This window comes from Melospiza georgiana, chromosome 3 (assembly GCF_028018845.1).
Source record: "Melospiza georgiana isolate bMelGeo1 chromosome 3, bMelGeo1.pri, whole genome shotgun sequence".
Lineage (NCBI taxonomy): Eukaryota > Metazoa > Chordata > Aves > Passeriformes > Passerellidae > Melospiza > Melospiza georgiana.
In genome coordinates this window covers 86,615,904-86,642,570 of record NC_080432.1, presented here as the reverse complement: position 1 = coordinate 86,642,570, position 26,667 = coordinate 86,615,904, and the positions used below count along the sequence as shown (strand labels likewise).

The 26,667-nt window shown below is 37.3% G+C and overlaps 1 protein-coding gene across 9 annotated transcripts in view; it reads right to left on the bottom strand.

Moving 5' to 3' along the window:
• Positions 1 to 26,667, bottom strand: part of PUM2 (pumilio RNA binding family member 2) — a 68,825-nt gene that overhangs the window by 27,061 nt on the left and 15,097 nt on the right. For 5 of the 9 annotated variants that reach the window (XM_058019486.1, XM_058019490.1, XM_058019493.1 and 2 more), the window contains exons 2-10: positions 19,298 to 19,366; positions 13,554 to 13,659; positions 13,086 to 13,273; positions 12,292 to 12,464; positions 9,011 to 9,281; positions 8,620 to 8,713; positions 6,648 to 6,773; positions 5,312 to 5,451; positions 3,490 to 3,628 (exon numbers count right to left, since the gene is read on the bottom strand). In XM_058019486.1, coding sequence (XP_057875469.1) covers positions 3,490 to 3,628; positions 5,312 to 5,451; positions 6,648 to 6,773; positions 8,620 to 8,713; positions 9,011 to 9,281; positions 12,292 to 12,464; positions 13,086 to 13,273; positions 13,554 to 13,659; positions 19,298 to 19,348 — 1,288 coding nt within the window. In that variant the 5' untranslated portion in view covers positions 19,349 to 19,366. The remainder of the gene's footprint in view (positions 1 to 3,489; positions 3,629 to 5,311; positions 5,452 to 6,647; positions 6,774 to 8,619; positions 8,714 to 9,010; positions 9,282 to 12,291; positions 12,465 to 13,085; positions 13,274 to 13,553; positions 13,660 to 19,297; positions 19,367 to 26,667) is intronic. The other 4 variants (XM_058019488.1, XM_058019491.1, XM_058019492.1 and 1 more) reach the window with 2 other exon arrangements.

The following is a 26,667-nucleotide window of genomic DNA, read 5'->3' as shown; positions in this document are numbered from 1 at the left end:
ATGCCATCCTCTACCCTCCCCAATTCTCTTTGTCCAAAACCTGAACCCATATAACCTTTTGCTTGTACTGAGGAAGATATGCTCAGCCTTATCTCTGCACATCCTCTCACAAATCAAATTCCGAACTTACTATCCAGGCAGTAACCCATTTATACTTTCTATAACCACTGTAACTTTGCCTACACTGTATATCTGACACAATGAAATCTGACTTCTATTTCATACTTCCCACTGCAATGTCACACTTCAAATTCCTCTAGGTAATAAAACCAAAAAATGCTATGCCAATGGACAGAAACTGTTGATTTTAATGCTTTTTACTTGGGTGTTTTTTCCCAGACTACTCACTTTACATGTCCACCTGCAAGCCAGATGCACCATGACAGCTTTACTGTGTGAGCTCCATAAAACCAAACTGTATCTGACCTAGCCAGGGCAGTCAGTGGAGCCTCTGGTGGGATTTGGCTGACCTGCTGTCAGACATCTATTTCTGGGTAAGCTGAGCAGCTCTGCAGTCTCTTTACAGCAACTGCACAAGGAAGATCTCCACTGACTCCTTAAGACAGCTGTAGTCTCAAGTAGACTTCTGACTTTGGATGATAAAGCCAAGTCCAGAACTTGCCTGTGATGAGCACTGGTTTTACTCATAAGCAGAATGTATACTAATTGCCCTATGAATTTGGGAATACCCTCTGATACTTTCTGCACACATACATTAAGGCAGAAACACTCTATTTTTTAAGAATCTTTGCTATTGAACGACTCACTCAATTAGGATAGGAAGAATTTAAAAAGGTATTGTATAACTTCAATGCAAAATACATTTCACATTAAGTGATTTTAAAAAAGAACCTTAAGTTTCACCTTTTATCAGCCTTCCAGTACCCAGAGGGGCCTACAGGAAGGCTGGAGACTTTTTCCAAGAGCATGAAGTGATAGAACAGGAGGGAATGGCTTCCAAATGAAAGAGTGCAGTTTTGCATGGGATATTAGAAACAAATTCTTTACTGTGAGGGTGGTGAGGCACTGGAACAGTTGCCCATAGAGGCTGTTGCCATCTCATCCCTGGCAGTGTTCAAAACCAGGGTGGATGGGGCTCTGAGAAACCTCGTCTAGTGGAAAGTTCCCTGTCCATGGCAAAGGGTTAGAACGAGATGATCTATAAGGGCCCTTCCAATCCAAACCATTCTATCCTTCTATGATTTCTGAAAGGAGACCTAACAGTACCATTATGTGAAAAAGTAACCTGGATTTCAGGCCCCTTCTCTATGCACACAGAATGAGATAGGTACCTTAAGTGACACAGGAATACATCTTTCTTAACAGCTAACAAAGAAACACCAGAAACATCAAATTTCAAAATAAGGTCTTCAAATAGTTGGGATAACATGAATTTCATCCAACACAAAGGCTGTGACAAGGAGAAAGCAGCTAAAATAATTTCAAGACAGCAGCATGGACAAGCTGAACAATATATTCTGATTTGCTAGTTCACAGTGAAGCAAACTACAAATATCCTTTCTGTAAAGAGTATTTAAAAGCTTGAAACTCAATTTGGACCTTCATATTCTTGTAAAACATCTTAGTCCATTGAAACATGAATTCCACACAAAATCTTGTTTATTACAGGTGTTGCTCAGTGGCTGCTATCTGGGATTCATTGAATCACATTTTGGTATCTAGGTATTATTTAGTCATCCAGATTCTATTTTACAGTAAGGTAATAGAAAAAGGCATCTCTGGAGCCAAACTCACTTTATCCTAAATCAGGAAACTAAAACAGAGGCAGACAAATCAAGAGTAGAAGTTCCTATTTCTCTTTGCTTATAAATGGAGCCAAAGCATCTCTCTCAAGAAGAGCTGAAGTAACAAGATTCCCACATATTTCATTTCCTCATTTTATATTCTTCTTAACCTAAAAAGAGGAATCACCAGCACTCCTGAGTCACTACAAATCCATCTGATGATGACTGAAAAATTGTCTTTATATTTTCAGCTCTATTCCCTGTAATAGTGTGGTTGGTAAAGCTTAAGTCAGTTGCACACAATTCCTATCATACAACAGTCTGAAATATATTCAGAAGAATAAAGTTCTTCTCTGGCCATCCAGGCTTGAAGCATCAGATGAGACAAAGCAGGAGTCTACAACAGAAACTGAATAAAAAGGCTCCTGCCCTCATGGAAAACCTTTTAGGACTTGTGGAAGAGGAAAAAAGTCTTCAAGTACCTTCAAAGGACAGGCTCTTGCACTACTGAGGTTATGTATCTGACCACTCAGTATTACTTTCAATCATCCATCTGGGCGGGGTTTACGGGTTTTAAGAACTGCTCTTAAAACAGCTACTACTCCAGATCCAAAGAACTAACAAGTAACCATAAAAAAAATGTACACCACACCCCCTCTCAAAACCAAAAGTTTTATAGCTAAGCCTTTGAGGCTTGTGCAAAGATGGCTTATAACATCTCTTACATGCCTTAGTGTTTGTACCCTTATTCACTGCTTCGGTGAGGTGCAGAAGTACCACCTGGCAGGTGGCAGGTACCAGGACTGTACTTTGCTGATTCCTCACTTTTAGGAGAAAGATGCTAAAAGCTGAAGATAACTACTGCATGAGAAGAAATTGCAGTCATAAAAGAAAACAGACAGGAAAAACACCATAGCCAGTCTGCTCTGCAGCTAGAATCAAAAATGTGCTAATGGGAGGCCAAGTGCACGATGCAGCCCCAGAGCACATAGCGAACAACTCTGGCTCCAGGCTGCAGAACATCTCACAGTGGTGTCGACCAAGGAGAGAACTTGCACAGGTCAAAGGAATGGATCAACATGATTTAACTCAACTATGCAAAAACCTTAACTTTCATACTGAGGAATGGCCAAGTATACTGAAACTGCTCTTGCTCAGGTAACTGTACCAAACACTTAGATATTGAACTTCAGCCTAACCACTCCACAACACACGAACCACTTCTCAGGAAGTCAGAAGCCATGAACACTAGAAGAATCTGAGGCTCCAACATTCGGAGTGTTTCCAAGCATTTTGTGATCTTCAGATATGATCAAGTAGTAATTTTTTAAAAATGTCTTAATTTTGGATTCTGAATTTTAGATATTATTATGCCCCCCCAAAAAGTTATTCTAGCAAAACGTAATACTTCCTGTTGCAGAGGAACCAGAGAACAAATGACTTTTAAGACAGCATGTAGTTGCTTCACTATATATGAAATTACCTTGCCAAAATCTTTATTTCTTATGCATACATTTACAACAGCAAACACAGAGAAAATGTTCCAAACAACAAATGCTAGAGGAGCTTCTTGCACTCTAAAACAACTGTGCCAGTATTTTAAACCAACTGAATAACACAAAACTATAAAACTCAATTCTAAGCAGCTTATTGTAAATGGAACAGCACTTTGTCAATCTGTTACCTAATAACACCAATATTCTTACTTTCTGTGAGTCTCTTAATCCACTGATAACATACATACCTGGCATGCCTGTAGCAAGACCCTGACCAAAAGCCAAAGCTGGATTTGCTGCTGCAGCTGCTGCAAGTGACTCTGCCTGCTGCCCTTGCTGCCCCTGGTTGGGAGTGAGCGGGCGCTGAGTTGCTCCAGCTCGCAGGACCTGGAAAAGGCCAACACAACACCCCTTCCTTAAAAGGTAAGGAAGCCAATCTATTATGTGCTAACAAAGGTCTAGAACAGTTGCTTTGAGTATCTGATGCCTCTCAGCCCTGATTTTCACTTTGGGAATCCTGCACCTCGTTGGTTTCCAGAATATACACATACAAAGAATAAAAGGTATACACCACTTTGTTGACCAATGTGACCATAAAATATCTGCCCTGCTTTGGACACCAGGACTCAGGTATGTTCCATCAATGGTAATGAGTTTACAGGAAGGCAGAAAATCTGTAAGAGTGATACATTTTACAACCTACATTATTTATTAACTGAACACCTGACCTTCCTTGATAAACACATTTGTTGACATTACTTCCAGGCAATTGAATGATGTAAATCTGAGTATTTCAGCACTTGTAGTAACTTGTCTAAATAATTAACACTCCACTGCCAACAGTGCTGTAAATAATGCACCCACTAAGTTTTAAACATTCACATAACACTCCATCACCATGCAACACAGGCAGATTTTATTATGTTCTGACAGCAAATCTCCGGGAATCTGACTGAAAAGCAATCTAAATCCTTGCAACTACTCTATTCCTCTTGGTTAAAATCAGCTTTTTCAGGTTCGAAATAAGGGAGAAATGCAACTCACAATATATTCCCACAAAGAACCGTATATGTTATTTGCATAAATCAGTATTAACTTTATAGAGAAAACAAAAAGAAACTGCAGAGACAATATATATTCAGTTACCAATGCAGGTCACTGATAAAAAAAAATCACTAGAAAGAAATATCCACTTGAACATAAAAACAGTGATGAAACCTCTGGAATTAAAGGTATTTCAGACTTCTTAAGTTACATATTTAAGAATTGCATTGAAATTAAACATACTGCTGGTAAAAAATTTGAAAGGCTTGCATTCATTCCAGTGTAAAGTTATTGTAAAATTTGGGGTTTTCCTTTGTCAAAATTGCCATTCATTTATACTGAAAACTCATACAATAGTTTAAAAATGTATCCAGAGTAATAACAGAAACTTAGCATTTTTCAAGAAATACTTAAAGAAACTGAGTTTTCAACAGATTCTTGTAACAATTGCTTAGTCTTGCTTCACCAAGACAAAAACACCATATGGCACATGGTGATGCTGCAATACAATTAATGTCACAGAAAAATAAGCTGGGCAATCCTTCCTTCCTGTGAAGCAACAAAACTACTGGTAACACCTTTATTTCCCTACTTTTCAAAGGGACAGAAAAATGTGTAACATTCAATCTTCCAACTAATTCATGAAAACACAGATCTGTTTTTCCCCAAGCTTAAAAGAAACAATATCCTCCTAGAATTACCAGAATGTATCTTTTCATCCCCTTATGTCAGTTTTCTACATTAAACTTTACATTAATTTACTACACAGGAAGCATCACCTACACACATAACAGCAACTGGAAGAAAGGAACCATTTTAAACGCTTATTGTTTTAAGAAACAAGACTGTAAAATAACTTTAACATGGTGCGAGACAGTGACAATGAATACGGAAATTGAGAGTTTTTAACATTCATTTATTATACAATAAAATGCAACATCTGAATGATGTACAATTTTCCAGCAGCTGACCCTTACACACTGGGATGTTAAGGTAAGGCAGCTCTGCTTTTCATGCTGAACATACCGGTTGCTGTCCCTGCTGTGCCTGGGAAGCTGCTTGCTGATTTGCTGTGGTATTTGCTGCTGCAGCTTGCTGCTGGAATAAATTGGCTGGATACACCCCCCATGGAACACCATAATACTGAGGTGGAACCACAGCAGGACCTAAAACCAGAAAGCATGATTATTCCATCTAGTGCAACTGCTTAAAATACTGTTTGTAGCATCCCTCACTGATCCATCTTCTCAGATACAGAAGAGAAATCAGTATTAAAAAGAAAAAAATCCCACATTAGCTAAAATGACACATGAATACAAATGAGTTAATTTTAAAAATTCACACCAAGCCATATCTTTATGAAAAAATGAATACCCTTGTGAGACTCAGATGACAAAGAAAAACCTTAAAGCATTCAGTCTGTGTACCAAAGAACATTCAAAAACAGTTTTCATGGTTGGAAGAAAAGATCATTTCAGAACATCACAGTATGAACAAAATTTATCCTCCTGATAGTGATGTACTGAGACTTTGATAATCTATGATTCCTCCCTTCTGTATGATGGCCTTGCTTAGAAACACTATTGACTGTGCCTCCCCTGCATATACATGATGCTCTTCAAAGTGGGCACACTTAACTCTTCCAGTCTATTGCTGAGGAACCTGTAGAAGAATAATCTCTCCGTATCATGGGACTGTACATATAAACCATTATGTATACATGTCTTTTAGTTTTTTCTACTGCCTTCCCTGTGAAACACCATGTGGAAACAAAGGAGTGTGTTTTTTTTTTTTTTTTAATGTTATGCACACGTCTGAGCACTAGCTAGGACTTGAATACTCAGTCATGGTGTTTCACAGTGACATCTAGTAACTTAAGAGATCTTCCTATGCTTCTCTGTTGTCTGGGCCTTTTAGCATGCTGGAGACCATCTTTATTCTCATGCCTACTGAGAATGAGAAAAGCTAGAATTAGAAAATTAATGCACTGAGTAAAAATATACAAGGAAAGGCTAGCTGTCACATCTTTTGAAAATAATGGAAAGGCTAGCTGCCACATCTTTTGAAAATAATACATACTGCCAAAGTCAGATTCACCTTATTAAGGATAAACACTTTTAGAACAGAAAAAAAGCCCTAAATTTTGTATATGAAAGTCCGTGGCAAGAGAAATTTGGAATCCATAGAAAGAATTTCAGTTTGTTATATATGTAGTAAGAATTTTCAAAATGGCAGTATTCATTTTTTTACAAGTCTCTCCTTCCCAGAACTACATTTGCAGAGAATAAACAGGACAGATTTCAATTTTTTTTCTCTTTGTTTGGTTGCATTATCAAGACAGACACTTGCAGTGTTCAGTTACCTGCCAGGGTAGCTGCTGCAGCTAATCCAGCTGCGGTGTACGGGTCAGTCCCTGGAGGAGCAGCGCTGATAATGTAGGGGTTTGGCACAAAAGCAGCTGGGGCCAAGCCTGCAGAGAACACGCCTGCTGCAGTAACAAACAGAGCTTCATTACAGCCAACATTCTTAGCAAGCATCATCATATTCACACCACCCAAATCACACAGCCTATCTGTTAAAATCAGAACTGCTTGTACTTTGGAAGCTCTTAAGACCAGGTACGTAAGTACAGAAATCAACACTTCTATGTCTTCTCATCAGTCCTTTCTTACTAATCCCAAAGGCTAACAGCTTTGTTTTGTTTTGTAAGACTCCAAGGAGCTTTACCTCATTTGTGTCTATCCATCCTTACACAGAAGGGATTATTCAAAGTGGAATTTATCTTGCCCAACTTTAACTATCTGAAAGTTAAACTAATCTTGCAAGGAAATCTGTAGCAGACAAGTCATCTAGTGTGTGAAGTGAATCAGCCAGATGAAATAAACCACCTGCTAGAGACAAAAATCTCTCTTCACTGACAATTAGGAAAACATTTAACCAGATAGTTTAAGTCAGATACCTAGCTTTTAAACAGCCAGATATGACATGCTAATCTTACTTCCCAAGAATCCTAATTTGATATAGGAATTGCAATGGAATTCCAACTGCAGAACTGACAGTTGCAGAGACAATTGCAGAAACTCAGCAAACAAAGCATCACTACCCAGAGCTTCCCCAGTCAGTCGGGTTCATGTACTTTATCCAACAGTTGCAGCAAGCAAGGCACATCAAACTATGTCACTCCTTCCAAATTTTTCTTGATAAATTTCTATTAATATGCACATGAGAAGAGGCTGCATTTTAAAGAGAAAAACTTCAGCTGACTACTCAGTCAGCACTTCATACAAAGTAGAGGCTTCTCCAAAGTTTAGAAGCCAAAGACAGGACCTGTAGACTCACACAAACATCTCAATCTGCTATGCTTTCAGCTCTCAGCCTGTATTTGTGAAGAACTGCCACTTTTCAATCCCAGCTATAGGCTGCTGATCCCAGTCTAAGGAGACCTCACAATCTACCTAAACAACAAGCTGGTGGGAAAACTTATTTGCAGGAGAGCATGGACACAAGCCATTGGAGATAGTTCCTACTTCTGCCTGCCCATCTGATCCTGAGAATCCTTTTTTTCTCAGAGGAAAGCCCAGTGGAGAGGGTAGAAATCTTTACACCCCAACTACCTCCCTTCCTTAAACAAGGAATTGCTTCCATGTGTGTTCCAACCTCCCTCCCCTAAACACCAACAGCTTCTCCACAGTGGAACATAAAATTGCTGTCACTGAAATGAAGGCTCCTTGTTGAGTTGCAGCACTTGAAGAACTTGGTGTATTTAACTAACTCACTGAACTAAAGGGACTGAAAAAATGCCTGCTAAAGAATTAGCTCATTAGGGTACCTGCAAGAAGAAAGAGCTGTTTAAATGGTGCCATTAACAAGGAAAAATTAAAACTTAATCAACACAACAATATGATTTCAAAATTCTACTGTGCAATGGTTTTTAACTGGATTACTAAAAATATTAAACTGCAATAGAATCTTAGAATTGCTTACTGGAGTTTAGTATATAAAGCTAGTGTTTCTATTACTGCTTATAGCAGTAAGCATTTTTAACTTTTACTCCCACCAACACTGAACTGTTATGCTACAGAAGCAAATATACAAGTTTTATTTCTTTATATACAACTGTCCAAAGGGGGAGATTTACAACAGAAAACATCCACTAAGGACAGTACAGTCAATAGGCAGTCATTCTGAGCAGTTTTCATGAGAACCATTGCAACGGGCCAAGTGATCAGTATCTATTTGAATGAGAAGTGAGACTGGGTAAATTGAAAGGAGTCTGTCAAAACAACACACCCGCTTTTGCCAGGGACACTTGCTGCATTGTGCAGAAACCTCACCTATGTGTGGCTGCTGAGCTGCAGCCAGTGCATATTGCTGCTGCTGGGCTGCTGTCAACTGCTGAACAGTCAGAGCATTAGTCCTCTGGAAAAGCTATTGGGAAGAAAAAAAAAGAAAAAAATATGCATTTCAGTTGTCCAAAGTCAGGGCTATAATATACTTGGATTTGCTTATGGGAAAAAAAAAAAAAGTCAAACCAAGCTTCCGTAATAGCAAGTTACTAAACTAGAAAATTATGCAATAATATTCTGCTAGACTAATTATGCAGTTATTTGCGCTTTACTAAGTCACAGACAAAATAATATTCAATGCACTGCATGTTGAAATGACGGATTTTCAAGAGGACAATCAACAACTTAGAGGATCAATTTTCCACAGGCCATTACTAACCTGCTGCTGAGAATTGTAGTCAAAAAGTCCTACAGTAGCTCCTGAAGAGTCCATTTGTACCTGATTGCCAGGATAGTCAAACTGTAGAGAATCCAGACCAACTTGTTCCATGGCATCTAGATTCTGATTTTCTGGATTTGAAAATTCTTCTACCAGAGGCTTGTGGGCTGTAGGATTGGGAAGTGGACCTAATCCTTCTGTGGTGCTGGGATTGGGGCCCAGGCGTTCAGCTACTTCTGTTGGGGAGGCTTGTCGACTTCCAGGGGTACGACTGTTCAGAAGGAATTTAAGACAGACTCTTCAGTCTTAAATAAAGCTGTCCATGGACAGAGAACAGTATTTCTACTTTCAAAGCAGCTCTGAACTCAACAGACTTTACAAAGGGAAGTGACAGACTAATTTTATCATTTTCAACCAGCATGCACTGATGGCTCAAGATAAAGGATGCATTTAACTCTAAAGCATAATTTTATTTGGTTTTTTGGTAAGTTTAAGATTGACTACAGAGCTCTTCAAATAATTTGTGAGAAAAATAAACTGATTTGTGAGGCTGTTTTGAGTCAAAGGGAGTGAACTGTGGTCACCTGCGAATTTTGGGATGTCTCTTTATTGTATTTTGGTAGTGATGTGAAAGGTACTGCAGAGAAATTTAAAAAAAAGAAATGGCTAAGGGCATTTCATGCCAAAGAACAGAAAGACACAGCAAAATTTCAACTGGAAAAGACAAACATACAATACAGTAACCATTTTTCACATCTGAAAAGCAAGCAATATATTTTTACCTTGAGTAAAATGAACTAATAATCACTTAATTTAGCATATGACTAAAACATTTCATTTCCTACACAACTCATTTAATAGAGTATACTACAGTGATGACAGGTGGGGGAAAAGGGTTCCTAATATAACCCTGAATAGAATATACAGTATTCTATTCTATCTTGTATCAAAGATACAGTATTATATATAAAAGCTGAATTGCTTTCTCTTCTGACTGGCAGTCTACAGGGGACTTTTTGTACACCTATAAACATCTATAGGCAAACTGATGAGGTGAGATGTCAACAGAGTAACATCCTAAAGAGATTCCCAACACTATTTGGTTAGATTTAGGACACCTTGAGTGGTATCCCACCTTCTGTGGGAGGCCATATTGTTTAGACTATCAATTTTTACAGGCAAAAATCTAAGTTAACTTCTAAGAAAGAGTTGTGTGAGAAAATCTATGATCCACTAACATTATTGTGTTGGCAGAACTTTATGATTATATATTGTTTCTCAGGAATTGCAGAACTTCAAGTTTAGCTGGCTTTACTTGTGAAAACCGGGCTCAAAAACCAAATGCCATCTTGCAGGAAGAACCTATGTTTATTCCAGCAGTACAGTGCCAGACCAGTCTGCTGTACTGCTAATTCTAGGTCAGAGACACAGCCTCAGTACTACCTGTTCTGCTTCCTCTTCAGGGCTCCAGAGCCAAAGTATCTGTTCCTCACTGAAGCCCATGACTAATGCAAAGAAATGTACTAGCACTTATGTAATGGCTGATAACAATACTTAAGTCTGTACAGCTAGAAATCAGCCTTTTAGGGAGTTTATTGCAGCAACATGGTATGATTTCTTACTCTGGACAAAATATGTCAAAGAAAGGAAGAGGTTTTTGACAAGAGGTTTTTTTTAATGTAAAAAGCAACCCCATGAGGATTGCATATAACATGCTGGCTTACCATCTAAGTATCCTAGCAAGCAACCATGTCTTGCTGAAAACTTGAGTTTAAAGCCATTTAATATTCCCTATTTTTCCCAAGTGAAATACAGCATAAACAAAGTGAAGAACAAAAGGAAAAAAGGCAGTTATTTCAGTACATACTTTGTTTAAAAATGCTACAAGTACAATAAAAATACAATGAGGAGGACAGGATGAAGTTTCTTTGTTAATACTTATGGTTAGCTAATACAGGTTGCTCCTTACATTGGTGCTGTTCTGTTGCTATAGTTAAAGTTGTGTCAATACTTCAATTATAAAGCTCAGTTTGGAGGGCTCTATACCACCACTTTATATGGCCCATTTCATTTAGATGGCCTTTTTTTTTTTATTTTTCTGAGAGGTTTACTGGCTTTGGATGCTTTTTTGCATTTGTGTATTTTTCAATAACTTCTCTCTTTAAATAATACAGAAGGTACTTCACAAACGCCTATTTCAAAATTGAAATAGATACTGGTGAAGAAAAGCAGGACAGAAGTTATTCTGCATTTGCTATGGGTAACAATGAAGGTAACTTTGTTTATTGTGTATATTGCAGCACACAACTGAAAGGAGACAATGTGAGCTCTCTGGTATGCTTGGAATTGTATTATTTTCAATGATACATCTTGAAAAACAAACCTCAAGAATCCCTCTTTAGCCTCAGGTAAATGCATTTTTAAAGGGTAGGAAATACTTATGTATGGGATTCAAGCATGCATTTTATTATACTTGCTCAGTAATGAACTAATGAAACCACAACTATCTGGTCATGTTTATCACATTAATATAAATTTATGAGCAGCACTCTAGTTCTCTATCTTTTTAATTCTTCTGTATGACATTTACAAATGCACCACAGTCATTCAAGAAAGAAGGATCAGCCCTTAAAAAGTACTCAATTTAAAATGCAGTTTAGTGTTAGAAAAAAAACCAGACTGGCTGTGCTGTCATGTAAAAGTTGACTGTTCAAAAGCTTGAGCTTAGCCCAATCTATTTTTCCCTAAAAAAACAACGAAACCGCAACACCATTCCATGGGTGACATTTAATTATATGAATAGGAAAATAGATTGCTCCACCTTTGTCAAAGATATGGCTTCTATAAAGACTTATGGGGAAAGGATTAGTTGTGTTAGGCTGTGGTATCCACTAGCAAAATCAGAAGGAAAATTAAAATTCTGTAGGACTTACTCTCTACAACACTCAGATGCAAAAGAGCATTAAAAAGAAGCAGAGAGAGAAAGAAATTTAGTTTGACATTAAAAGGGTTAAAGTTTTCATCCCTCTTTAATGCACCACATTCAGAAGGTACCCATTTACTTTTAATAGTTACTATGTTAAGATGAATTTGTCTCATGAGAAGTGACACACACATTAATGACATCCTAAGAAACATGTGGCACGGTGGGAAAGGGAGGACTTGAGAGGGGAAGAATCAGTCTGCAGCTGGGTAATGTTTAAAGCTGACACACAAACCAGAACTGTAATAATGCCCTTAAGAGACATGCTTGTCTTCTTGAGAAACAGTTAAAAGCTTACTTAAAATCTTTGCAATCGGCATCCATTCCATTTGGCAAACCTCTGCCATTTATTTTAGTAACATCCTCATCATCTCCTTGTTTAAGATCTCTGTTTTTGTCCTCCTCAAATGGAGAAGCCTTGCCTTTCTGATCTCCTTTCTCAGGTCCATCTGTTTCAGCATCTCTAGTGCCCTGAGGAAAAAGAATCTGTTTGATTCTGAATATTGAACAGAACACAATAGGAGCACCACAAGGTGACCTAATTCTACACTACAGTGCACGTAAACAACACAAACAGTTTGTTGTCAATGAAATTGCATTTGGTGGGTCACTTGATCATCAAGTTTCAACCACATGCAATTAATAACTGCCAAAATGTGAAAAGGAATGCCAAGATTTATAATGGAAGAGCTAACTCAACCTTAACTATAGCGGTGCTGTTAAAGCAGTAACACTTTGAATTAGAGAAAAGTTTATATTATACAATTAAAACATCCAGTTACAAAACAAACCCACATGAAAACATAGAAGATCTAGAATAAAGCTCATCACACATCATAAATTAAGCAATTTGCAGTCTTGCCCCTACCTTTAAATAAGGTTTTTAGGAAAGCACTTTAAGACAGCTATTTAGTTAAAATTCCCAAACCACTTCCCTCTTCTGCCCCCTCCAACCAAGGAAGACAGACAGATAGCAACTACTTCCTTCTAAAGAGTTAAAAATTAAAAACAGACAAAGAGAACTGAAAATATAACCATGTAACAAAGACCATAGCAAGTAACCAGGCAAGCTTAACACACTGTATTACTTACAAAAGCTCCTTTCCTAAACCGGGAATCCAATTTATCAGCTGGAGAGGAACTTAACACATATTCTACCATGCTCACTCCAAGGCCACCACTTTCTGATCGTGGAGACAATACAGCATTTACTTCACTGTTTCCATGAAAACCCTGTCCAGGCTTTCTCTGTACCATAATAGGCTGGGACATAGAATGGTCTGTTAAAAACAAACAAATAAATAAAACTATAGTATTTTTTAAAATACAGCTTGTAATGTTTCTGCATTTCATCATAACAGAAATATTAAAACAAAACATTAAAAAAAAATTCCAAATCAAACTTTCAAAAAGTGCTATTGAAATACAATCACCATGCAGTTTACATTTTCACAACTAAAATGAAAGGAAAATAAAATTTAAGATTCAGTTACAAAATTTGTTTTGAATACCATTCAGTAATCATGACTGATTTTCAGTACATGTACAACAATCACTTACGAGGAGTTCCCCATGCAGTCTCTCTCCACTCGTCACCAAGGAATATCCCTTTTTGTCCATCTTTTGCTGAATCATCAGGTTCCCAAAACTTTTTGGCAGGTAAAAGCTGTTAAAAAAGAAGATTATTGTTTTACTGAAATATGCTTATAGATGGGCAAAAATAGCAAGAGGATATTAAGAGGATATGCAAGTAATTAGTTTTACATCGTGGAATCACAGAATGGTTTGGGTTGGGAGGGATCTTAAAGATCATCTAATTCCAACTTCCTTGCCATGGGCAGGATTGCCACTTACTGAAGCAGGTTACTCAGGGCCTCATCTGACCTGGTCTTGAACACTTCCATGGATAGGGCAGCCAGAGCTTCTCTGTGCAGCCTGTTGCAGTGCTTCACCACCCACAAAGTAAAGAATTACTTCCTTATATCTAATCAAAAATCTCTCTTCTTTTAATTTAAAACCACTTTCCCTCATTCTACCCCTATCTGCCCTTGTAAAAATTTGCTCTGCCTCTTTTTTTGTAAAAAAGGAATTGCTAAAGTAACTCCAACAGTATTGAAATTCTGAAGTTATGAGGAAGAAATACAGAATATAGAAGCAGCTGTGAAAAAAGCAAATCAAATTAATCCCTGTGTTAAGTCAAGATAGTCTTCTCAGAAGCTTTAACTAACAGTGCCTTCCTGCCAAAGACTCAGAAGTTTGGCTGTTAATCAATACTGTGATAACCAGAAAGAGCTGCAGTTCATTGTGAAGTTCTCTTCCCTTGGAAATGCATCATGTTCCAAATTTTAGAAAGTGACTAATGCATATGGTAGCAAGTCAGCTCCTTAAGACCATAGGGCTGTTAAAAATCTGTGACATTCATATGTGAAGTTCCACATACCAACACTGTTATTTAGATGTATGGTTTTTTTCATTCCTACTTGTAAAACAGAAAGTGTCATGTTAGATCAGTATCACTTCTTGTACTGTCTTCAACAGCAGAAACACTTAGTGTGACATGACAGAAGCACCACACAAACAAGAATTCCTCAAATACTAGCATCCTTTTTGCTCTGATTTTACTAGTTTATTCCTGTACCTTTTCCCATCAGAAACAGTACAACTGCCAAAACCTACATGTCATATTTTCCTTACGCGTAACTAAAAAACTGTATTCTTAGACAGGATAGGTACTTTACAAGGTACATCAACAGAAAGGAAAGTGAAAACAACTTGCAATATATAGGGAAGAAGAAACCTGCACATTCCATCAGATTCTGCATAATGTAATGCTGCACTCAGAATTTTAAATTTTGTGAAATTAAAAAAAACCAAACGTAATCAGATGAAGCTGTCTGCAATAAATGCGTTCATTCTGGAAATTTGCTTCTTCTGTAACTTAAGTGACTAAAAACTCTTCTGAACTTCACAGCTGGTTAGGTATGAGCCTTGATGAATCTAGTAACAGGAGTCAGTATATAATATAGATATTTCTTAGTATGACACTGAAAGCGCTTGTGAAAACAGCCTCAAAAGGAGGTGGGTAAGATTGCCACTTGCAGCCCCCAGCACTAACAGTGCAGCAGAGGTGACAAGAGCTCCTCTGGACAAATTGAGGATTGCTGGTTTTCTGTGCTGCCCAGAGCTCTCAACAGAAATGAAGGTGTCTGACTGGTTAAACTCAAATCCCTGGGTTCCTTCCAGAAATTCATTAACAGAGAAGGATTCAGGTTGGAAGATGATCAACAGCCAAAGCTCAATAAAACCACAGGAGAATGTTATGCTTGCAGGAAGTGCTGTACCTTTGTGATCTGCCCTGACAGAGATGCCCACTCCCAAATGCATTGGAGAATCACCACCAGGTGTCAACCAAACAATTTGTGAGCAGCAGGATATAAGTTTACCTCAAATGTAAGGGCTGCAGTTAGCCATCTGAAGGCAGAGAAATAGATTAATGGAACCTTACAGCTGTTTTTCAGCTAAAAGCAGAAGATTACAAAATCCAGATCAGCCTATGGAATATACACATCTTTTTTAGCATTCTATTTGTAACAGGCTTGCAATACTGCTTAATTTTCATTTTGTAGGAGAGTGGTAGAACAGGAAGCAAGCATTTAATGTTATCTACAAAATCTTGCTTTTGGGAATCATGTTCTATTTTAAATGCTGTCTAAGCCAATTTCAAATATGTGTCCAGCTGAGAGCTTTGAAACACCTAAGTGAAGGTGTCACCACCTCACACAACCCTGTCCGAATAAAACAGATCTAGTAATATCTCAAGTGCCATAAAATGAGAATTACCTGAACTATGCTCACCCAGAAATTAGTAAATTCTACTATCAGACAGGTATGTTCAGACAACTCAGTGTTAAGAAATAAGCAAATTTAGAGCAGAACACACTGCAATACTGGTTTGATATAAAAACTCACTGATGTGATTTGTATGAGAGGGAAAACTGTCCCCTGGGAGAAAGAAGCAGTAACACTCACTGCAAAAGTACAAGTTGTTGGTGGGGGGGATTTTGCTGCTGTTGTTGTTTGTGTGGGCTTTTTAAGGTTTCTTTTGGGTTTTTTGAGGTTTGCCTTTTTTTTTTAAACTACTTACGCTCAAATTTCAAACAGACAAATTCAACTGCTTTCAGTCGTAGTTTGGTAGACAAAGAATATAAAGTATCTTTAACACAAAACATAATGCATGATCCATACTGAGAGGCTAAATTTAAACTATGAAGATTAAACAGATTTACTGAAATGATTTTCACAAACTTTCTATACAACAAAGTCCCTCAAATATTTAAATAAACGCAATTTTACAAAGTTAACAATACTGCGACTCCCTGAGAGCCACTGATTTACATTTATTATTTATTTTGACAGATGGGTATGACATGCACAATGCTCTTTTTAAGTGAAGGTATTAGCTCTTGAATTGTCAAATAAACAACCCTATCAGTTGTCAATTCTTTTAATTGTGGAAGTCAAATAAAATAAGTACTTTTCAGAAAAATGAAACAGACAGGAAAAACAATGTGTTTGATTAGTTCTACCAAAAAAGACTTCATCTAGAAGTCATCTCAAATCAATACAGATAGTTAAAATCATTGTGCTTTACTCTGCTAGCACGTGTTTTCCTCAACATTTCCTGCATTTAGTGTAATAAAACACAAACTTTACAAAGATACATCCAATTATAAGTAAAAATAATGGAGTAGGTTGTAGTATTTGTTACTACTACTACTCTCCCAAAAGTACACTAAATGTGTCCTTTTCAGTACCAGCACTGATCCCTGTTAGGTGCTTGCCAGACAAAGCCCAACAAAGCCCTTTACTACACACAAATAATAACAAGCAGTTATGCTAACGCTGTCTCTTAACCAGCTCTCTGACATGAAACTGCACAGTGTCCATTACTGACTCTCGAATGATCTTAAAATTATTTTTTAAAATTATCTTTAAGATCTTTATCAATTCCTACAGAGCTCAAAGAACATCTCAGCTGAACTTCTCTAAAAGAAGTTTTGACACTGGAAATGAATACTTTGTTCCTTAAATGAACTCTGTGTGCTTTGATCCTGTAAGTTAAACCAACAGACATTATCAAAAGAAGATTTAGTTTTCTGTGCTGTTTGGCACTAAGTTTAGTGTGACCCACTACAGCCACACAAAAGTCCTGCAGACCATTCTGGCTTGCCCTGATACAGCAAACAGATGCCCAGAGAGAAACAACACCATGTGTTCTTATTTCTTCAGAATATGAAGTGACCTTACAGGTCACCATAGATTTTGGGAGCTGGAGCCAGAAGCATCATCTGTGAATAATAAATGTAACAATTTACCCAAGCTAAAATTGTGAAACACATTTAGAGAAAGATGTCTGCAACAGATTTAACAGCTAGGTATCGATACCCAGTTGCGAAGAAAAGTATCAGTAAGGATTAGAATTATGAAAAAAAAATTAATTTCAGTTCAGAGAAAAATCCTGGCAGACAGAGAAAACAAGGAACATAATTTCCCAATAGCTAGAAACAGTTCACTTGACTTGACCTCTCTCTGACACCTTTCAAAGCATATAGAGGAGAGCATGTAGGAGCCTCCACCAATTCCAGCTTACTTTATAAGGACGTTTCCTTTAATATTCTAGAAGGCTATAATCAAAAGGAAGAATAAAACAGCCATGGAATGTATCCCAGAGCTACTTTACTGTTGTGCAATACATCAAGAAAATTACTGAGTAAGTCAACCTAGCTATGTGAACCTGTATTACCTCAAGATACCTGGAAGACACCATTGAAACAAAAGACAAAATAACCTGGTGAGTGCAGGGTCACAATTTAGTATCAATTTCTGATGCTGCAGTACTGTACCAAAACTCTGACTCTTTGTGTGCAGTTTTTTTAAACATCTTTATAGATCCACTGAATGCCATGAAAACAAACCAACAGAATCCTAATCATGCAGAAATACCTCCCTCCATCTGAGATAACCTAAAATAAAGACTGGCATGAACAGTCATATATATTGTAATTAATTCCCAGGTATTTGTGCCATCCTTCACTCTCACTTTTTACAGCTTTCAATTTTTTTACAGTACTTTGTGGGTGTCAAAAGACCAAATACCACCATGAATTTCACCCATCCACTCTATCACACTGTTGGTACTATCACAGATACTTCACTAACACTTTTACTTTTCAAAAGGAGCTTTAAGAACTGGGAGGGGAGCAGTGTGGCTACTCAGCTTTCTAAAGAACAGGGCTCCATCTATTATTTTTTTCAAATGGGGGATGGTGCAAAGACAACTCTGGATGAAGCAAAAATTGCTGAAAAGCCAAGTGATAGCTTGAATGCTTCATTAAAATAACGAAAATCAAGCAGGAATGCCCATGTGTCAGCTCAGAAACACTTAGCAACTAGAGCACAGCATTTATTTTTCATCAGTAATTATGGCTTCCATAAAGACTCCTACCATCATTTTAAGAAAGTTAGGCTGCGGTATTGTCACTGGTTCAACCATCAATTGAATTAGGTAAATACCCAGCAAGACTAAAGGATCCACACTTGAAATCTTAGTTCAACATGAGTTTCTTTACCAGGTTCCTGTCAGGGCAAATAATTCTAATACTTGTCAATTACCTTCTAAACAGTTCAGAGAACTGCTCTTGAAGGAGCCAAGTCATCCTGCATGTTCTGAAATTCCTTACCCCAAACTTAAAGTACACTGACTTAAAAAAACCCAAACAAATCAAATCAGTCAAAAGAAATATTCCTTCTTCCCTCCAGCTAAATTACATAACAGCACTCTTCAGCCTAGTTAAAATCTTTCAAGAAGTAATTACCAGTGAAAAAATAGTAAATTACCACACATTTCTGCTGGGTATGCCAGTTCATTTTTCTGGAGCCAAATCTATTTTCCAAATCCCAGTTTCCCTGGCTTCTCAGGAGTAGCAAGTTCCACTAGCTTAGATATAGTGAGACTGAAAACATGCCTCCTTTCATAGAATTGTACACTCTTACAAAAACTAACCCTTTCAGTCTTTCAGTTCCCTAGAACTATCACTCATCTAAGAAGAATGACATAGAACAGCAGAACCAGTCAATAACAATCCCAACATTCTTTTAATGTAATTAGTTTCCCTTCACCTAAGACAGAAACGATTAACTTGTTCTTAAGACAAGCTCTTTGCTTCACGTTGTATTATTTAGACTTCTTAAACTGTACCAACAATTCCAAACCACTAACTGGATTTTCAGCCCTCAGTAATTACCTCTCCCATTCCCCGAGATTCTAGGGCAAGAGCTTGAAACTCATGATTCATCTCATCCACAGATCGAACCTGCAGAGGAAAAACCAAAAGAAAAATCCATTAGTCAAATATCTTTACAAAAGTTAAGAGTTTCCAGTATTCCTGAAGATTTCTGCATATTGAAAGCACACAAAAAATGTGATTCCCCATTCAGTCTCTACATAAGTCTGGATTTCATTACCAGATACAGTTAGTGACCAATTTAATGTACCCTGCTAATATAATAACATGCAAGAAATTCCAAGAGACTTAAACAATTTAATCTCCACATATCTGTACAGATATTGCTCACTATAGGAACGGTAGCCAATAGCACCTTTGCAATGAATGTGAAAGAAAGAGGTGAAATTAAAGATCTGGCCATATAAAATCCTTTAGAAAGGAGAGGAACTGTTGCACACTGTTACTGAATACACCTGGCAGCAAACAAAGAAAAGCTCACATGGCAGGTCACAAAACCTACTAGAAATGTGTCGCTTTTAAAATCTAGTAACTGAGTGCATTATCACAATTCCTCATGTTTTCTTCCAGGAAATCACATTTTTCCTTCACCACAGGTTGGTGTTTGCCTTTTTTTTTTTTTTTTTAATTGTTGTAAATACGAAAGGATTTTTACTAAAGTAAGAGTTGCTGCTGCAACAAACCACCTCCTTTTTCCATGGCACAGACACAATGCACTGGGCTCATTCTTTTCTGAGAAAATGGTTTCCATAAGGAATTTTCAAAGCCAGGATAAGTTTAGAAAAACAAATAAAATAAGGAAATTCAGAGTTATTTCTTTCCCTTCTCTTCTCCCCCAATAGTGACATCCAGCAGGCAAAGTTATTCAAGTTCAAAGTAAAATGAATTTCCCTCCCTACACCACTCTCTTGAGGAGTTACTTTCACCAGTAAATCCATCTGTTTACACCAGCCAATAAACCAAACTGATGCTATTCCACACAGCTGATAACACATACCTAACACTTTTCAATAGATGCTCAAATACTAGGCAAAGAAACAATCTGGTGCTTTCAACATTCTGGCACAAACAACTCTTTCTTAGGATTGGAAAAGTGGCCAATAGATACTCCATTCTCAAAAATTTACTCTCAAACTATTGTTATTGCCTCAATCATTCTAAGCCATTAACTTCTGAGACTGTCTCTCTGCTTTTAACAAAGAAATTTAATAGCTCAAATATTCCCTCAAGAAGAACAATATTTTAGTTAAGATGGAGTCTGAAATAACTTTCCAACAATTTCATTGAGATACTGAAGAGCAAATTTAGTTTCAGACTGAATTATGGGGTAGGCACATCAGCACACTGAGTTTATTTCAGTAATGCTGACACTTAATTAGGTTGATTTTAGTTTTTTAAAAACTGAAAGCAGATTTTAACATAGCCTTAAAAAAGCTAAAATTTTTCTTCAAATTAGTGTTTTAAAAAACAGATTCATATTTAATGCAAAACTTTTATTAGCTCTAAGGGATAATCAAATATTTGTGCATGCACACAGAAAATATAGCAGTACAAGAGCAATTACTTCAAAAGAAAAATTAGAAAATCAAACCTTGAACACTTCTGAATTTGAATACTACAGTTTCTGAAAACATAACTTCTTCTAGATTGCTGAGAGAGCTGATTATCTTACCTAGCTGGGCCACTTTTCGTGCTGAGGTCATGCACTTCAGTTTCAATGACAAACCAATATCAATTTAGGTACTTCTGTCTCAATATGTAGTTTTGATCTAATGATCTCTAAACAAATATGCAGGTAAAGCTCCCCAAATTATATTTACCATAAACACTACCCAAATCCCTGTTAGATAACAACCAAGCTTGAAAGAGGCATAATTTTTTTGGTTGTAGTGGTTTTTGGGTGGATTGTTTGGGGTTTGTTGTTTGAGTTTTTTTGTTGGTTTTAACTTTCAGTGGTGGTGGTTTTATTTGTTTGTGTTTTTCTGGTGTTACAAGATCTAATAAGAAATGCTTATTTTTCCCAATTCAGGGAAGTCCAAAACCATGACCACCCCTCCTTCCCCATCTCTGAGAAAAGACAATCCAAGAATCAGGGTAAGAGCACAGCTAACTCCTTTTTTCCTCTAAGCTGTCCCAAGAGCATTATAAGAAACTGAAGTTTTATGAAACTGTAAATATATTTTAGCACAATGAGCATTAATTTTGCTCACTGGCCTCCTTCCTAAAAAACTAAAATTTAAGTTAGCGTTATCTATTGCTAACCAGCAGCAAGAAAAAAATACAGTCCTTTTTTCCACCAGAAACAACAGCCCACAAGATCTTGCCCCATAGCACAAATTTCTGTTTCACAGATCGTTTACAAACTGGAGAAAGCACAGGCAGCACCAGTATCTCCATGCCTTTCTTCAACACTAACCCAGCCCTATCATTACAGCAGCAGAAGAAAACATCCAGAATGCCACCCAGCTGGATCTCCTATGTATAAAGACATGCCCTTTCCCCAAAGGAGAAACTTTGGTTGGGATTACCTGTATTACTAAGGAGTTTTATTTTCTCTAACTCAATACCAGCATTAACTTAACTCATAGGTTCCAGAAATAAACATTTTAATACTTTTTAAAACACAAATTCACAACATTAACCCACCCCCTTTTTCTATTTTTATTCATACCCTGTTAGACAGAATAATTCATAAGTCCAAAAGAGGCCTGGGGAACATACTTCTCAACATTTACAAGGTTTTTTTTCTGGTTCTGTTTGATTACATCAATGCCTCATCCCTGGAACTGCTCAAGGCCAGGCTGGACAGGGATCTCAGCAACCTGGTCTAACAGAAGGTGTCCCTGCCCACGGTTGGACAATGGCTTCAAACTTCCAGAACACAGCAGACCATTCCACAGGGCCCCCAAATTAGCACAAACAGATATTACACACTGAGCTGTTCTTTAGGTAAAAGAGTTCCTCACATACTGCAGCTAAGTAGAATGGCATAAGCATTCATGATTTCTTCTCCCTTAACACACCAACAGAAAATTCTCATCTTCTTCAACAGGCTCTAGATACAACATACCAGCACATTTCAGTCCATTTCTCATTGCAGCATTAGCAATGAGATTTTAACACAAAATTTCTGTTTAAAAACAAAATTATGTCTTAGTAGACTCTTTCTTTCTAAAGTTTACACTTCCTCTCTCTCACTGAAATTTAAATACTTTTTCATAAATCTAGAGGCTGACACAAAACCCGTTCCTTTACTCTGTTGAGACCTTGTAGACGACAGTCCTGCCACCCTTCACCCAAGAATTTTCAGCACTTCCCCTAAATGAACTTGGTAACCATCGAGGTAACTGATTCAGAAGGTTTTTTCACTCCTTTTCCATGCATGAGAATTTCACCAGATCATCCAGAGAAGAGACCACTAGACTAAAACATCACAGGGAAGAGGACATTAGATTTGACAAGAGCAACAAGGAGAAGCTGATGTGGAGTGAGGTGGGACAGGAGCATCTGCTCAGTGCTGCCTACATGGTAACTCAACCAGAAAGGTGAAACTCTGCCCTCCATAACTCCGGGCAGACTTAAGGAGGCAGACTCTTGACAGGAAATCATCTAGGACTACCACAAGAAACACTGCTTCCAGTAATTTCCATTTCTGAAATCCAGACATCCAGATCTTGGGACAGCTACTCTCTCAAATAACCCTGAATCTTGCCAGAAATAAGCTTGTAACCATTTTCTTGCAAAAGCAAAGAACAGCCCCTTCTTTGAAAAAAAGCCTGTGGAAAATAGTAACAAAAAATACAGTATCAAAGAGAAAAATATGACTTTATTCTATAGCTCAAAAGTGGTTAAAGCAGATGACCAGAAAGTAAGAAAACCACTTTTTCTGCATTAAGAAACGCCAAATGCCATCCTTCCCCTCTCAGGTGAATACCCTTACCACTGTGACAAAGAAGAAATATTTTGCAGCTGAAGTTGCATCCTAGGCCAGAAATTCAACACAGAACACTTGGTATTACAGCACTGGGACTGGAAAGAAAGGGAAGCTGTTTACACTGCAAATGCTTCTGCTTTTTTCTTAGTTTTACTGAATGTCTTCAATGCAAAATACCTTTCCAGCAGCTTTCTACAGGGGTAGTTCTTCTGTAGCATTTATCTTATGCAATATATATGCTTATGGCAGAGACTTAACATTATGATCAACTTAAACTACTTTGGATACCCAATACATAGCAAGCAATTCTGCCAATCCTCCATGAAGCTGAACACTGTATTGTAAAGCCAAGTCAGACACGTGACATTTAGAAAGCTCCCAAAAAGACAGCTCAACAAAAACCTTTTAGATAGGTGGCCAACTTGAAATTATGAAATAAAAATAGTATTTTTGATACAAACATTAGACAGAAATCTAGAACAGATTCATAACAAAGGACAAGAAAGAATAACTATACCAGCAGCCTAAACTGCACATCGTCAAACCTGTTATGAGATTTCTACTCTATAATGTTTTTGCCAAAATGACATAAAACATCCTTACTTTGATTAAGAGGCCAACCCACAGTGCACCCAGACAACAAAAGCTGTTGAGTAGCTGAACAGGAAACTACGAGAAGCACAAATGTACTGTTCTGTCCCCTAAGCACCAACGATTTTCTGTAACATTAAAAGAAAACAAGACATTTGTTTGATTAAAGCTGCTTTTGAGTAGATGCATCTTCTCATAACTCCTGGAAGCATCAGAGAACCAGAGGTTCACTTACTACCAAACTGGTTAATGAAAGTTGCTGCTCCCAAGTAATTTAAAGTCAACAGGTGCTGTGTTTTGATAAGAGGCAAGGTTTGCTGAGGGCCACACAGAAGAGTAACACAACCGAAAATTTCACAAAATACTCCAAAATGTCCAGGCTCCTTGAGCAGTCCAAACAAAGAAGGTGTAAGGCACTCAGGCAACCAATGTTAAGTTCTAACATATATTTATATGGCTACAATCTCAACAGTGCATCTTCCTCCAGTGAGCACTTAATTTTCACTGTGTTAAAATAGAGTGCTCTAAAACCAACCAAAACTTCTGCAAGGAAGTGAATTATCCTTCAACTGCGGTATTTTTGGCTTCTTAAGTCATTCTCAGACTGAGCAGTACGACACTTCTGCACTCTATGACTCCTAGTACATCCAAATATTCTAACAAGATCAAACTTCTCCGTTTAGTGGGCTTGGCTCAGCAATCACTCTGGATCTTAAGGCTCTTGTGCTTTTTTCCTTGTGAGCTTTGTATTGTAGTTTGAGAGGCAATCCTAGCAGCACTGACAACGCTGACAAAGACAGAAAAGAGCAGATCTTGAGGCGGAGTTTCTGCAGCACATTAAAGGGGCAGGGGAATACCCTCAGGCAAAGCAGAGTCCAGCCTGCTGAAAAAGCCAACTCACATTCTTTGTCTGTTTGTTTCCAACAGGAATATCAAAAACCTCGAAGCCTGCACAGAGGAGAAATGAATTCTGTAGGTTTTTATCAACAGCATGTATAAAATGCATATATGTGTTATATATATATATCAAAGTATGCTGGATAGTATCTCACAAGTCACCATCAAGTTTGGAAAATACTGATTTATTTAGTAAAGAGTCTTCACTTCGCATAGTCTTCTGCCAACAGATGATACTGAGAAATTATTATTATATCATCACTATCCACAAAGAAAAGCAGATGAAAATTATGGACATCTTGCCCCCTGTTTCAGAACTACACAATGGTTCATTCAAAGCCAGCTAAGGATTCTAAGAAATTGCACTTGCTCCCCCTAAAAATGAACTCTTCCATCACATAAGAAATTTGCCTCTTCTTTGCACAGGCTTTCATGATTCTCTTTCCCACCCAACCAGTTCAAGCTTTGCCCTAAGACTGGCAGAACTGTTTGTACAAGTTTTTCTAAAGTACTGTCAAAAGTCCTGAAGCTCAGGATTTTAATCTGTACAGCCAAATACTGGCAGAGCTACTAGGCTCACAAAAATTAATGTGTTTGTACTGAAACCAGATTTCATAACCATTGCTAACAGTTACACTGTTTGCACCATTTGAAAAGCTGAAGTGATATATTCCTACATTAACAGGGCATATAGTTTAGACTAAATAACCTTAGCAGGTTTCTCAGTTTTCAGTTTTTTAACTGTGTACTTAGTTATCCATTCAGAAGAGTTTCTAAGAAACGTACAGCACAGCAGGGAGGGTAATGGAAGTTTGCAAAATAAAAATCCAGAAATGTGATAAAATGTAACATAATTTTAAAAAATGGAAGAAAAAGCCCATAAAAACTTGTCCAGTGACAGCTTCTGTAAACAGGAAATTATTTTAAAAAATTTAATTAGAACAAGTGATTAAAATAATATTTCCCATACACCTTTTAGATTATTTAAATGAGCTACAAGAGAAAGTAATTCTTCAGAAGGGGCTGACTGGTCCCTTACTGCTCAGAAATCCAACTGAAGAACTATTTTTCACACAAGAATTTTTTTTTCATACAGGTATAATTATCAATATGAAATAGTTTAGGTACAAATTCCATGCAGTTTGGTGAGACTCTTCACCCTCCTTTGCTGCACACATAATTCTGCAACTCTCACTCCAATGATCCTTCATAAGTATATCAGAAACAAAAAAGGAAGACACTAAATATATTCAGAAATATGAAAACAAAGCTGTGAAATGAAATAGGAGTTGCAGTTTCTGTCTAAACATGCTTAATTTAATTGGTGATGATTACTTATATGCATATGCCTAAACTCTTTTTTTCCTTATTTTAAATATCTACTTCTTGTTAAGCTGGTTAGTCAGCATCCCCTTTCTGGTAGCAGTAGCAAGTGCTACAAGTGGTGTAATAGAAGTTTAGAGGAATTTAAGAGTCAAATTTCTAACCATTATTATCATGTTCTACACAGAAAGGCTCCGTCAGTGAGTAATAACAATCCAGCTACTTCTATACAGAAGCGTGACATTAATTTGATGTGCTGCTGTTCTGAGACATCAGCTTTCATTACTTCATCATTTGCTCTCATTCAAAAACTTTATTTAGTAAATTAAAAAGCTTAAAAAAAAAACCTTGAATGCTTTCTAGGCAATATACTATTAAAAAAAGGCTTAAAACTTTGCCTTTTCTGAAGATGAAAACTCTGTATAAACTCTAAAAGATATCTACACACAAGCAGGAACTAGGGACAATTTATCTTGCTGTATTTTGTAATGATTAATGAAACATAGCTTTCATTCTGATAGAGTCAACAAGCTTGTCTTAAATGTGTTAACAAGAACTGGAACTCTGGAATCCATAGGCCTCGAATCAAGTAAAATTTCCATAAATTAATTTTCTACATTTTAAT